Source organism: Tachysurus fulvidraco, chromosome 11 (genome assembly GCF_022655615.1).
Source record: "Tachysurus fulvidraco isolate hzauxx_2018 chromosome 11, HZAU_PFXX_2.0, whole genome shotgun sequence".
Classification (NCBI taxonomy): Eukaryota; Metazoa; Chordata; class Actinopteri; order Siluriformes; family Bagridae; genus Tachysurus; species Tachysurus fulvidraco.
In genome coordinates, this window is record NC_062528.1 from 25,349,363 (window position 1) to 25,361,792 (window position 12,430).

Genomic DNA, 12,430 nt, shown 5'->3' on the forward strand with positions numbered 1-12,430 from the left:
GTCACACACGTCACACACACGTCACACACACGTCACACACACGTCACACTGAGTCTGTAACAACAAAGGGAACATTTCAAGGTAAATATCTGAAACATCTGAGCTGGGATCCACATACAACATATTCTATTTTAAGACAGATGCCATGTACAAGGGGTTCAGAATGGTCACGGTCATTAACTGTCTTATTTTAACAGTACTTGATGTACTCAAAGTACTTGATGGCGGTTGTTCGTTTTTTTCCCCTCACTGTCTTTGTTTGCCCCTCGCTCTTCACCCCACATTATGTATTACATAATAATGTATTACATAAGTTAAAAGCACAGAGTTAAACAGATGTACCCGTCTCATTTAGCAGCGTCGTTGCTATCTGTCTGCGATACAGATTTACTGCAGCAGTGTTAGCAAACGTCAGAGGCTCCTGTAACAGTTTCTCTGTGTATTAATATGGCAAATTAATAACTGATTTATTATTGTTTAGAACATAATTAAAATTAAACCACCAAACTGTTAATACAATAGAAACCAAAGTATTTTGTGACATCAAAACATTGTTTAATTAATATTAAAGTGGCGGATATGACAAATGAAATGACAAAAACAAACTTACTTTCAGGACAAATATCCCACATGAGGCGGCATCTTCCTGACAACAGTGTGTATCTGTGCTGGATGCCCACCTGGACACATGGCAGCCTTGTTTTCTGATGAAGCATAAGACAGTTGTGACCCTTCGAGCATAAACAGCATGAACTTCTTCAGCAATTTGAGCTACAGTAACTCGTCTGTTGGATCGGACCACGAGCCCCGGCCACCCAGGAGCCTGTCGCAAGTTCACCACTGTTCCTGCATTGGACCACTTTTGATAGATACTGACCACTGCAGACCAGGAAACCCCACAAGAGCTGTAGTTCTGGAGATGCTCTGACCCAATCGTCTAACCATCACAATTTGGCCCTTCTAACACAACAACTTTGTAGACAAAATGTCCAATTGCTGCCTAATAAAGTATATATATCATATCCCACCCACAACAAGTGCTATGATGAGATATTCAGTGCAGTTCATTCACAGATTACATCACCACAATGTCATTGTTATGCCTGTCTGTCTGTACAGATTCAGTGGTTACCTTGTGGACTGCAAACACTGTTGGAGTTTTTTTAATCATTTCCAAGGGGATCCAAAATAAGGCGTCTTCTCTCCGAAGGATAGATTGCCTATAGAAATAGTTATAACTCATATATTCCTTCACATCTATTGGTCATATTCCAATTCTTATCAAAGCTTATCAAAAAAAAAACAGCAGTCATCTTACAGCCAATGTCCAGTGCCCGGGCTCAGGGACAGCTCCCAAAATAATACCGTATTTTGTTGGATCTCACTAAAAAAAAAAGACAAAATAATTTAACACTTAAAAAGGCTTTACAAGAGAAATAACCCTGCCGACCTTCAATCCTGAGCCCCTTCCCTCCCATTTCTAATGAATGGATGTGAAGTGCTTTCTTTTCTCGTCTCTGATTGTTGGTTATTACAGTGTGGGCCACGTATGCACTGATCGCCTGAGGCAGGTAAATAATGAGTACATAAATGTTAATAAAGCCCTATTCGGATGGGATTAGTTCTATGTGGGGACGTGGAGTAATGCAATTTTACCTCAGGACGTCTGCAATATTAATTGGCCAATTCGCACGGGACAAGACATCTCAGTAAAACTAGTCGCTTTACGCACCACAGTAACCTCCTTGTCGTCATGTGCGTATGACGTCGCTTCCTGTTATCACGTCGCTTCCTGTTATCACGTGCACAAACAGACAACATGACGCCAACAAGAAAACGTGAAACTGGAGCAGGGAGGAAACGCTGAGTTTATTGGGGCATAATCACACTATCTGGGAACAGATTTATCGAGAAGTTGTAAGTAAATGTCCCAAAGTTGAGGAAGATTTTGGAGAGTGGGGAAACCTGAAGGACAGAATCGACTACCTGAAAAAAAATGTATAGAGAGTGCATTAGGCAGAACAGACGGACTGGCACTGATCCAAAGAAGTCCCCTTATTTTGATGAAATGGATGCAGTATTGGGTAAGAATAATAATCATCAGTTAATTTGTCTGGTAGCCATTAGCTTCCTACAACATTATCTGACTAAACATTTCTCTGCTTTAGGTTGCCGACCAATAACAGACCCGGGCGAGGATCATATGGATAATCGAAGTTCGGAGGATGAGCGCCTGTCTGAACTCGTAGGTAGGCGTACTATTTAGTTATTTATGTTGCCTAATTTCTATCGACCGGTATACAGTATGCTGTTGGTATTGATGATTTCAATAATTGGCCAAGTTACCCATACAGCAAAACAATGGTGTGTGTGTGTGTGTGTGTGTGTGTGTGTGTGTATATTTATACATGTTATATAAGACAGTTAAATCCAGTCTAACGATTCTGATTGGATTGTGGAACGCTCAAAATGCACATAACACTCATGACCAGGTGTACAAACTTTTGGCAGTATAGAGTATAAAACCTGCACATCAAATGTCCCCTTGTGAAGAAACGTAAATCTTATGTGAAGTACAAGAGACTGAATAAACAGGAATGTTGTGGTAGTTTATCCAGGATACTTACAGTTGTCATGGAGAGAGGTTACATCATAAGGTGATTGCTGTCCGGCATGAGGAGTCAGCCGGTGGAGGAGGAGAGGGTGGAGGGGGAGAGGGGCGGAGTCTGCAGGTGGAGGGGGAGAGGGGCGGAGTCAGCAGGTGGAGGGGGGAGAGGGGCGGAGTCAGCCGGTGGAGGGGGAGAGGGTGGAGGAGCAGAGGGGCGGAGTGGAGTCAGCAGGTGCCTGAGGAAAGCAGTGAGCAGCTAGAGGAGGAGAGGGGCGGAGTCAGCAGGTGGAGGAGGAGAGGGGCGGAGTCAGCAGGTGGAGGAGGAGAGGGGCGGAGTCAGTCGGTGGAGGAGGAGAGGGGCGGAGTCAGCCAGTGGAGGAGAGGGTGGAGTCAGCTGGTGGAGGAGGAGAGGGGCGGAGTGGAGTCAGCAGGTGCCTGAGGAAAGCAGTGAGCATCTAGAGGAGCAGAGGGGCGGAGTCAGCGGGTGGAGGAGCAGAGGGGCGGAGTCAGCAGGTGGAGGAGCAGAGGGGAGGAGTCAGCAGGTGGGGGAGCAGAAGGGCAGAGTCAGCAGGTGGAGGAGCAGAGGGGAGGAGTCAGCAGGTGGAGGAGCAGGAGGACTCAGCAGGTGGTGGGCCCACTTGAGATCGGCCCCACGTCGCTCCTTCGGGCTGAGCCCAGTCGGGCCCCGTGGGGTAAGACCTGGCCACCAGGCGCTTGCATGCGAGCCCCAACCCCGGGCCTGGCTCCAGGGTGGAGCCCCAGTTGCACCATACCGTGCGGCATCATGGACCTTGTTTTATTCTTCTTTATAAGGGGCGCTTGAACCGCTCTTTGTCTGGCCCGTCACCCAGGACCTGTTTGCCTTGGGAGACCCTACCAGGGGCAGAAAGCCCCAGACAACATAGCTCCATTCAGGCACGCAAACCCCTCCCCCACAGTAAGGTGGCAGTTCAAGGAAGGGAACCACCACCTGTCCTCAACGCTAAAGGCTCTACAAAAATGTGTGTTCAAAATATGACAGGAACAAATACACACGTGTCAAAAAAAAAAGTTTGGAAACACTAAAGTCTTTTTTGTAAGACACGTCCCTGCACGTTCCCTTTTGTCTCTAAAACAAACGTTATTATAACGTTATGAAGATTTACTTTGTCCAAACAACAACAACATTTTTATAGCTTTCATATCACATTGTCATTTCTTATGTTTATTTACCACTATTATATTCTTATATCTCCTGTTCTCTGACTTACATACTGTAACATACGTGTGTTAGAGACAAACGTCTCACCTTTGGACTGTTCTGGCGTTCAGTGACTCACTGTGAGAGACTTGTGTTTGTGTCCTTCAGCTCTTTTACTGTAGTTAAACAAGTGAAAAAGTGCTTCTGTAATTATGGTTATTAACTGTTGTGAATGCATTCGTCACCTCTGTGAAGTGCCACTGAGCCTCTCCACCAATCCGTTGGTCTGAGGGTGGTATGGGGCACAAAGGCACTGGGGTGTGGGGCACAAAGGCACTGGGGTGTGGGGCACAAAGGCACTGGGGTGTGGGGCACAAAGGCACTGGGGTGTGGGGCACAAAGGCTTCTTTTTATGGCAAGCATTTTGCAGATGTCAGTGTTGATCTACAGAAGAAATATTCATTAAAAAAAATATGAATATTTACATGTTAATAACTTTGGTTTGTGCCATTTTACATAAAACTGTTAACAACAAAGAACATTCCATAAATAAAATATTCGTGAAGCAGAACTCACTGTGGTGACAAACTGCCTCGATCGGCTACAATCAGCACTTTAAGTTGATAAACCCCTTTTATTATGGACTGTGTAACTTCAGCAGACGTAGTGGACATGCCTGTGTCCAGCTCCTATGTTCTAATGTCACAATGTGATGCCTGATCCGTCTGCATGTACATGTACAGATGCAGACAAAATTGTTGGCACCTTCCATTAAAAAAAAAGAAAAATACACAAATGTCGCTGAAATAATCTGAAACTGCCAAAAGTAATAAACAAATATATCACATTAAACTGATAAATAAACAGAAAATATATCCACACACCACTTCTGCTGCTTGTGAGCTAAGAGACAGGGTTATAACCTGCACTTTCTTGGTTAGATGGCATATGATACAGAACCATCTTTAACTTGTGATGACTACATTGTTCCAGCTCTCCATGTGGAGGACAAACAGGAAGTGACATACAAAGGCATGATGGGAACAAAATAAAATATAACCAACAAACTCTTAGAAAGAATAAATATTTCTCAAACAAACAACAGTTCAGTATAGAAATCACAAAAAACATTATAAAATAGTCAAAATATAAAAAAACACAAAAATTAGATTAATGAAGAGTAGCTTAAGTAAATGAGTGCTAAGGTACACAAGCGCCATCTAGTGGGAAATAAACATTAAAGACAGAAAGCTTTGTGACAGCAAATACAGGTCAAGGGTCCTTCAACAGGAAAATGACCCAAATCACAGCTAAAACAACTAACATCAAAGAACAAAACATTGGACTGTTCTTCCTTCTTTAAACCCTAATCTAAATCCTGTAGAACATCTGTGGAAGGAGCTGAAGCATGACGTCTCTCTTCAAACCTGAGACAGCTGGAGCAGTGCTCATGAGAAGTGTCCAAAATAACTGTTAACGGGTGCAGAAGTGTCACTGGGAGTTACAGAAGTCACTCGATGGCACTTATTGCCTCGAAAGAATGTGCATCAAGATATTACGTTACGGGTTCCATCATTTCTATAAAGTTTCATTACTTTTGAAGTTATTTCAGCGACATTTGTGGGTTTTTCTTTCTTTAATGGAAGGGTACCAATAATTTTCTCCACATCTGTATATATAGGGATTTGTGTTAGGCACAAGGTCAGTAAAGTCTGGTACTGATGTAGGTGAGAAGGTGAGGAGGTCTGGGGTGCAGTCAGTGTTCACATTCACCCCATGGTTAGTAAGGTTGGAGCTCTATAGCAGGAGATACTTCACTCCACACCATGTAAAGACTATACTTATATAGCTGGCTTTGTTATCATGCTGGAACAGGTTTTAGACTCCTGGGTGAAGTGAAGGAAAAAATTAATGCTGCCATATTTAAAGATCTCCAACTCTGTGCTACCTATTTGGGGAAGAATCACGTATAGCTGGAAACTGGTATATAATCAGGGATTCCAATACGTTTGGCAACAAAGTGTGCATTATCTAGAGAGACCTAGCCTTCAGAACAGGGGACAGGGCGGCCCTAAGAACAGCAAGGGCCAAACTGTCCTTATCCCAGAGAGGCAAAGTGCCCACATGCCCAGACAATCCACAGCCACTTCCAGGACAGCGGAGACACGCGGTGCAGGTGTCAGGGCATACAGGTGATCATGTACTACTGTACAAGACGGCTTCACCTGCCTGTGACAGCGACGCCTCCCTCCCAGATGTGCTGAATGACTTCTACACTCGGTCTGAGGGGCAGAACAATGTAACGGCAAGGAAGACCACCCCTCCCCCCGACGACCAGGTACGGACAATTCTGGTATTTAAATGAACTCTTTTTTTTATGTGTCTGTAGACATGTGATATACATCCATGTGTACAGCACCAACATATCGAACTGTCAATCATTATTCTACAGACAATTTTGTACTTTAAATTTATTTATTTATTTATTTATTTGTTTGTTTGTTTATTTATTTATTTATTTGGAGTCAGTGTAAATGTAAACTACTACTATATATTTGTATGTGTTGTGTTATTGTATAATGTCTTTTATTAAAATGAGAGCTGCTGGTGTATAAATGTTGGTCTGATGTTTAATGTCAGCTGTTTAACTCTGAGTGCAGAGAGAAAGCTGAGCTGCACTTCACCTTTAATACCTTGTACATGTGAGCCTGTGTGTGGTATAAAATTACAGTGGGACTGTGTGTGTGTGTGTGTGTGTGTGTGTGTGTGTGTGTGTGTGAGTGTGTGTATGTCTGTTTGTATTTGTGTGTGTGTATGTGTGTGTGTATGTGTGTGTGTGTATGTCTGTTTGTATTTGTGTGTATGTGTGTGAGTGTGTGTATGTCTGTTTGTATTTGTGTGTGTGTGTGTGTGTGTGTGTGTGTGAGTGTGTGTATGTGTGTGTGTGTGTGTGTGTGTCTGTGTGTGTGTCTGTGTGTCTGTGTGTGTATGTCTGTTTGTACTTGTGTGTCTGTGTGTGTGTGTCTTTGTGTGTGTGTGTGTGTGTGTGTGTGTGTGTGTGTGTGTGTGTGTGTGGATGTGTGTGTGTGTCTGTGTGTGTGTGTGTGTATGTGTGTGTATGTGCGTGTGTGTGTCTGTGTGTGTGTGTGTGTGTGTGTGTGTGTGTGTGTATGTGCGTGTGTGTGTCTGTGTGTGTGTGTGTGTGTATGTGTGTGTATGTGTGTGTATGTGTGTGTATGTGCGTGTGTGTGTCTGTGTGTGTGTGTGTGTATGTGTGTGTGTGTGTGTGTGTGTGTCTGTGTGTGTATGTGTGTATGTGTGTGTGTATGTGTGTGTGTTTGTGTGTGTCGGGGGCATAACAAAAACAGAGACGTCACTCAGACACACACATTAAAAGAGAAAAGTGTTCATTTAAATACCAGAATGTTCAGTTCACATAAAGACAGTACAGTAGCTCTAATGGCCTTGTGAAATATAACACTGTGAAAACACACACAAACACACACACACATACACACACAGACACACACACACATACACACACAGACACACAGACACATACACACACACACACACAGACACACACACACACATATACACACACATGCACATACACGCACATACACATAGACACACACACAGACACACACACAAACACACACACATACACACACATGCACATACACGCACATACACATAGACACACACAGACACACACAGAGACAGACAAACACACACACATAGACACACACACACACACACACACACACACACAGTGTCAGTGTCAGAGTGATGTCAGACTTTGTTTGTGTGTCTATGTGTGTGTGTCTGTGTGTGTGTGTGTCTGTGTGGTGTGTGTGTGTGTGTCTGTGAGTGTATGTGTGTGTCTATGTGTGTGTGTTTGTCTGTCTCTGTGTGTGTCTGTGTGTGTCTATGTGTATGTGCGTGTATGTGCATGTGTGTGTATGTGTGTGTGTTTGTGTGTGTGTCTGTGTGTGTGTCTATGTGTATGTGCGTGTATGTGCATGTGTGTGTATATGTGTGTGTGTGTGTCTGTGTGTGTGTGTGTGTATGTGTCTGTGTGTCTGTGTGTGTATGTGTGTGTGTGTCTGTGTGTGTATGTGTGTGTGTGTGTGTGTGTGTTAATCCCATACACTAAACACAAATTAGCCTTTTAGCTAGCAGTGTTACCTCAGCTATAAATGGTCCTTTAACTCAGGACAGAAACCCAGGACAGGAGACAGGGTCAGTGATAAAACTCAGTAAACCACTGCAGGTTCTGTGGAGTCTGTGAGCATCCTGATAATAAGACTTTTACAGAACCCATAAACCAATAATCATTTCTCTTCCTTTTTATTCAAGACTTCATGGTGTAACAGTGTGACTGTAACTCACACACTCCTCCGTTACTAATCTAGAACCCTTAAAGTTTCCCTTTTAAACTAATTCAGAAAAAACAAAGAACCTTCGATTATCCTCAGAAATGTTGAAGAACTCTCAAAGTGCCCAAGTGCCCTACAGTTTACCCCTGACAGACCCTAGGTAATAATGAGCAATGATCTAAAGATTGTAGCACATGAACAAAAGGTTCTGCTCTGAATCCCTCAGGAACCCTACAGAAGGACTGGAGAAGAAGAAATTGTACTCATTTAAGAGTGTACAGCCTCTTAGGAAAAAGGGTTCCTTAAGAGTTCCCTGGATAACTGAGGGTTCTTCTCTCTCACAGGTTCTACATGGAGCATTAAAGAACATTGTAAAGGTTCTTAAAAATCATGTACAGCTTCATCCACTCAGGAGTAAAGTCACTGTTCTGTAGGTTGTGTTAAATGATGTGATTTAGAATTCTGTGGTGATGAAGATAATGATGATGATGATGATGATGATGATGATGATGATGATGATGATGATGATGATGAAGATAGTAGTTTGTTGATGAAACCTCGTGCTGTGAAATGAGTGGAGTTTGAAATGTGAGTGAGAAAGGTTCTGTATCGGGTTCTTTAATCCCTCCGTGTGACGCTGTAGACTGATTGTGCAGCAGGAACACAAAGCACCTGCTAGTTAAGGTGCTTAATCCACATTCCTCACGTCTCACATGTCCTGTCCAGTGTCTCATTAAACACACCCTTCATCATCAGAGTCCTCAGGTTCCTCGCCACAATCAGGACAGAACCGTAGCACTGAGGTTTGTGTACAAATCAAACAGAAAGATTAAATAAATTCTGGAAGTGACAGAAATGTCTTAAAGGGGTTATTTACATATTTACATACATCTGTGTTCATTAATGCTTTGTTTAGATATTTTCTACCTTTGCTAAATGTCTCACTTAGGAATGAATTTGATGAATGAAAGTGTATCATGAAGATGTTCTCAGCTCCTCACAGACCTCAGAGTGTTTATGTTCTTTGTGGTTTCTTTAATAGCTTTGTGTGAAACCAAATAACATAACAAATAAAATCTAAAGAATCGACTTCACTTGATTCTGATTCAGACTCAACACATGGATCAGGTTTATGATTGAAGCCTGAAATTTAATCTCACACCTCTGAGTGCTCCATCACCTCTGAGTGCTCCATCACCTCTGAGTGCTCCATCACGTCTCCTCTCTCAGTAAACATGAAACCTCCATAACTGTAGAATCCAGGTTATGTAAATAGACTGGAATTGTTCTAAAGAGAAAATGAGCTTCATGACAGATCCACACTCTCGTAGTCTCCGTGGTCTGAGTCCTCGATTTCCAGCCCTGGGACCAGACTGTAGTATTTAGTGGACTGAATCATGTAGGCCTTCTCTCGATCTGCTGAGTCCCTCATCACTTCACTCACACTCACCGTCTCTAGATCCTGCTTAATTTCCAGTTCCTGGTTCTCCTCCTTACCAGATGAGGTGGAAGGTGGAGGTCCCAGAGAGTCTACTGACCCCAATTTGACCGCCACTTCCTCGTAGATGTCCCTTGTGCTGCCCAGAAGAGCTGAAGAAGGTCTGAACATCAGCTGGGTCTCCAATATGTTGTCCTTTGTGCCCTCTTTTCTTAAATCTTCATTCTTCATACGCACTGTCCCAAATTTGGGCGAGTCCTTCTTCTCCTCCTTCCTCCCACAACACCAGCAAAGTGTCAGCACAATGAGGAGGAGGAGTGGAAGCAGGATGAAGAGAGCATTCAGACCTGAAAGACGACAAACCTCATCAGTATGGACGGACCAAAGTGTCCTACCAGAAAGGTTCTCAGGAGAGGCACATGTCAGGTTACCCACAGTGTCCTGCAGCCTGCTGGAGTTGCCCTGATCAGCAGAGTAGAAATCCTCCACAAAAGCACAAGAGCATGTCCACGGATTCCCCGATAAGTCCATCTGCTGCAGGGGACGTTTCAGGATGGAGACAGGAAGTGAGTTCAAATGATTTCCACTAAGAATCAGAACTTGCAGATTTTCAGCGTTCTTTAGAAAATGGACAGGAAGTTCCTCCAGAAGGTTCTGGCCCAAATCCAGCACCTCCAATTTGACAGCATCAATAAGGAAATCTGGAGGAAGGAATCTGAGCTGGTTCTGATTTAAATAAAGTTCTCGTAGTGAAGCAGGAGTGGAACCTGCAGCCGTGTCGTGGAGACGTGTGACATTACAGGAGGACAAATCCAGGATCTGAAGGTTGGGCGTGAACCTTAATGTGGTCCATGAGACATGTGGAAATGAAGATCCAGTGAAGTTCAGACAGCAGGTCTGGTTGGAGACGTGGGAAGGAAACTGATGTGTGATGGTCGCTGGTGGACACTCGCATCTGTTACGTCCCTCAGATCCAGACACGACAGAGAGGACAGAGACGAGTCCACTGAGACAAATGAGTCCTACACAACAAACACACAGTTACACAACAAACACACAGTTACATGACAAACACACAGTTACACAACAAACACACAGTTACATGACAAACACACAGATAACAACAAACCCACACAGTTACACAAAAACCCACACAGTTACACAACAAACACACAGTTACACAACAAACACACAGTTACATGGCAACACACACAGTTACACAACAAACCCACACAGTTACATGACAAACACACACAGTTACATGACAAACCCACACAGTTACACAAGAAACACACACAGTTACACAAGAAACACACACAGTTACACAACAAACACACAGGTATATAACAAACACACACAGGTACACAACAAACACACAGTTACACAACAAACACACACAGTTACACAACAAATACACACAGTTACACAACAAACACACACAGTTACACAACTAACACAAAGGTACACAACAAACACACAGGTATATAACAAACACACACAGTTACACAACAAACACACACACACACACACACACACACACACACACACACACACAGGTACAGAACAAACACACACACACAGGTACAGAACAAACACACCCAGTTTTACCCCCAGTTTTCACACCTGTTAGCCCCATTACCCCAGTAGGTCCAGTGCAGGTGTTGTTGTCTCTGCTCGTGTTGATCATCACTAACTCCCCGGCGTGACGACTCACTGACACGCGCTCAGTTCTCCTGTGGTTTCATTAACGCTGTTAGTTAAAGATCCGACTACAATAAATCACCATCACCATAATGTTACATTAATGTTATAGTCACTTCCTCTAGTGTGTGTGTGTGTTAGCTCTAAACACTCGTCCCCTCAGCAGTCTCTCTTTATATCTCTCTCTCTTTATTCTCTCTCTTTTTTAATAAGAGAGAAATCTCTTATTGTTACTGAGAAACACACAGAAGTGTAAACTCCTCTGTCCTGAAGATGTGGAGAACTTCAAGCTCCAGCTTCACCTCTGACTGAGACATTACAGCTGATAAAGGTCCTGTACTTTGTTCTCTCTCCACCCCAGCACTGTGTGTGTGTGTGTGTGTGTGTGTGTGTGTGTGTGTGTGTGTGTGTGTGTGTGTGTGTGTGTGTGTGTTTCCTCCTTCACTGTAGCCTTGACAGCAAGTTTCCTGATGTAAACAATAGCGAGTGGAATGAACCAACACCCTCCCTGAGACAGAATCACACCTAAAGCATTAAGTGTTAAAATAAATATTCATTCATTAAAGGTGAAATTAATGTACTGACCGTTTCTATAGAAACAGATCAATCACAGAGACGTGTACAGAACACTCTGATTATAAACAGTTAAAAAATGTCTGTGATGTGGTGAAGTCTCCTGTGTGTGTGTGTGTGTGTGTGTGTGTGTGTGTGTGTGTGTGTGTGTGTGTGTGTGTGTGTGTGTGTGTGTGTGTGTGTGTGTGTGTAAACCAACAAACCAATAAATAAACCAATAAATAAATAAATAAATAAATAAATAAATAAATAAATAGCTCAGTACTGATCCACACTAGAGCTCTCAGCACTGTTAAAATTCATAACCATGACCTCACCAACAAACCATTTCCATTCTCTTCTTCTCACACACACTCACGAACACACACACACACACACACACACACACACACACACACACACACACACACACACACACACAATATACTGCAGACTTAACCTCATTTACTTCGCCAGTGTAATAATAAGTTTATAATGTCAGTCTTTTACTTATCCTCAACTTCACAAGCGAACGTGTGTGTGTGTGTGTGTGTGTGTGTGTGTGTGTG

The 12,430-nt window shown here is 43.1% G+C and overlaps 2 protein-coding genes across 2 annotated transcripts in view; both read right to left on the reverse strand.

The window, feature by feature from the left end:
• Positions 1-6,539, reverse strand: part of best4 (bestrophin 4) — a 23,058-nt gene extending 16,519 nt beyond the window's left edge. Inside the window, exons 1-6 of the mRNA XM_027139082.2 lie at positions 4,673-6,539; positions 4,365-4,553; positions 2,628-4,232; positions 1,319-1,384; positions 1,133-1,220; positions 611-704 (exon numbers count right to left, since the gene is read on the reverse strand). The gene's annotated coding sequence lies outside the window, so the exon portion shown is untranslated. The remainder of the gene's footprint in view (positions 1-610; positions 705-1,132; positions 1,221-1,318; positions 1,385-2,627; positions 4,233-4,364; positions 4,554-4,672) is intronic.
• Positions 6,540-7,872: 1,333 nt separating this feature from the next.
• On the reverse strand, positions 7,873-11,708 carry si:ch211-106k21.5 (leucine-rich repeat, immunoglobulin-like domain and transmembrane domain-containing protein 1). Its single transcript, XM_027137566.2, has 2 exons — positions 11,232-11,708; positions 7,873-10,630 (listed from the first exon to the last, which is right to left on the reverse strand). Exons 1-2 carry the CDS (start codon positions 11,293-11,295, stop codon positions 9,477-9,479), a joined length of 1,218 nt encoding a protein of 405 aa, XP_026993367.1. The 5' UTR covers positions 11,296-11,708; the 3' UTR covers positions 7,873-9,476.
• Positions 11,709-12,430: the final 722 nt, after the last annotated feature.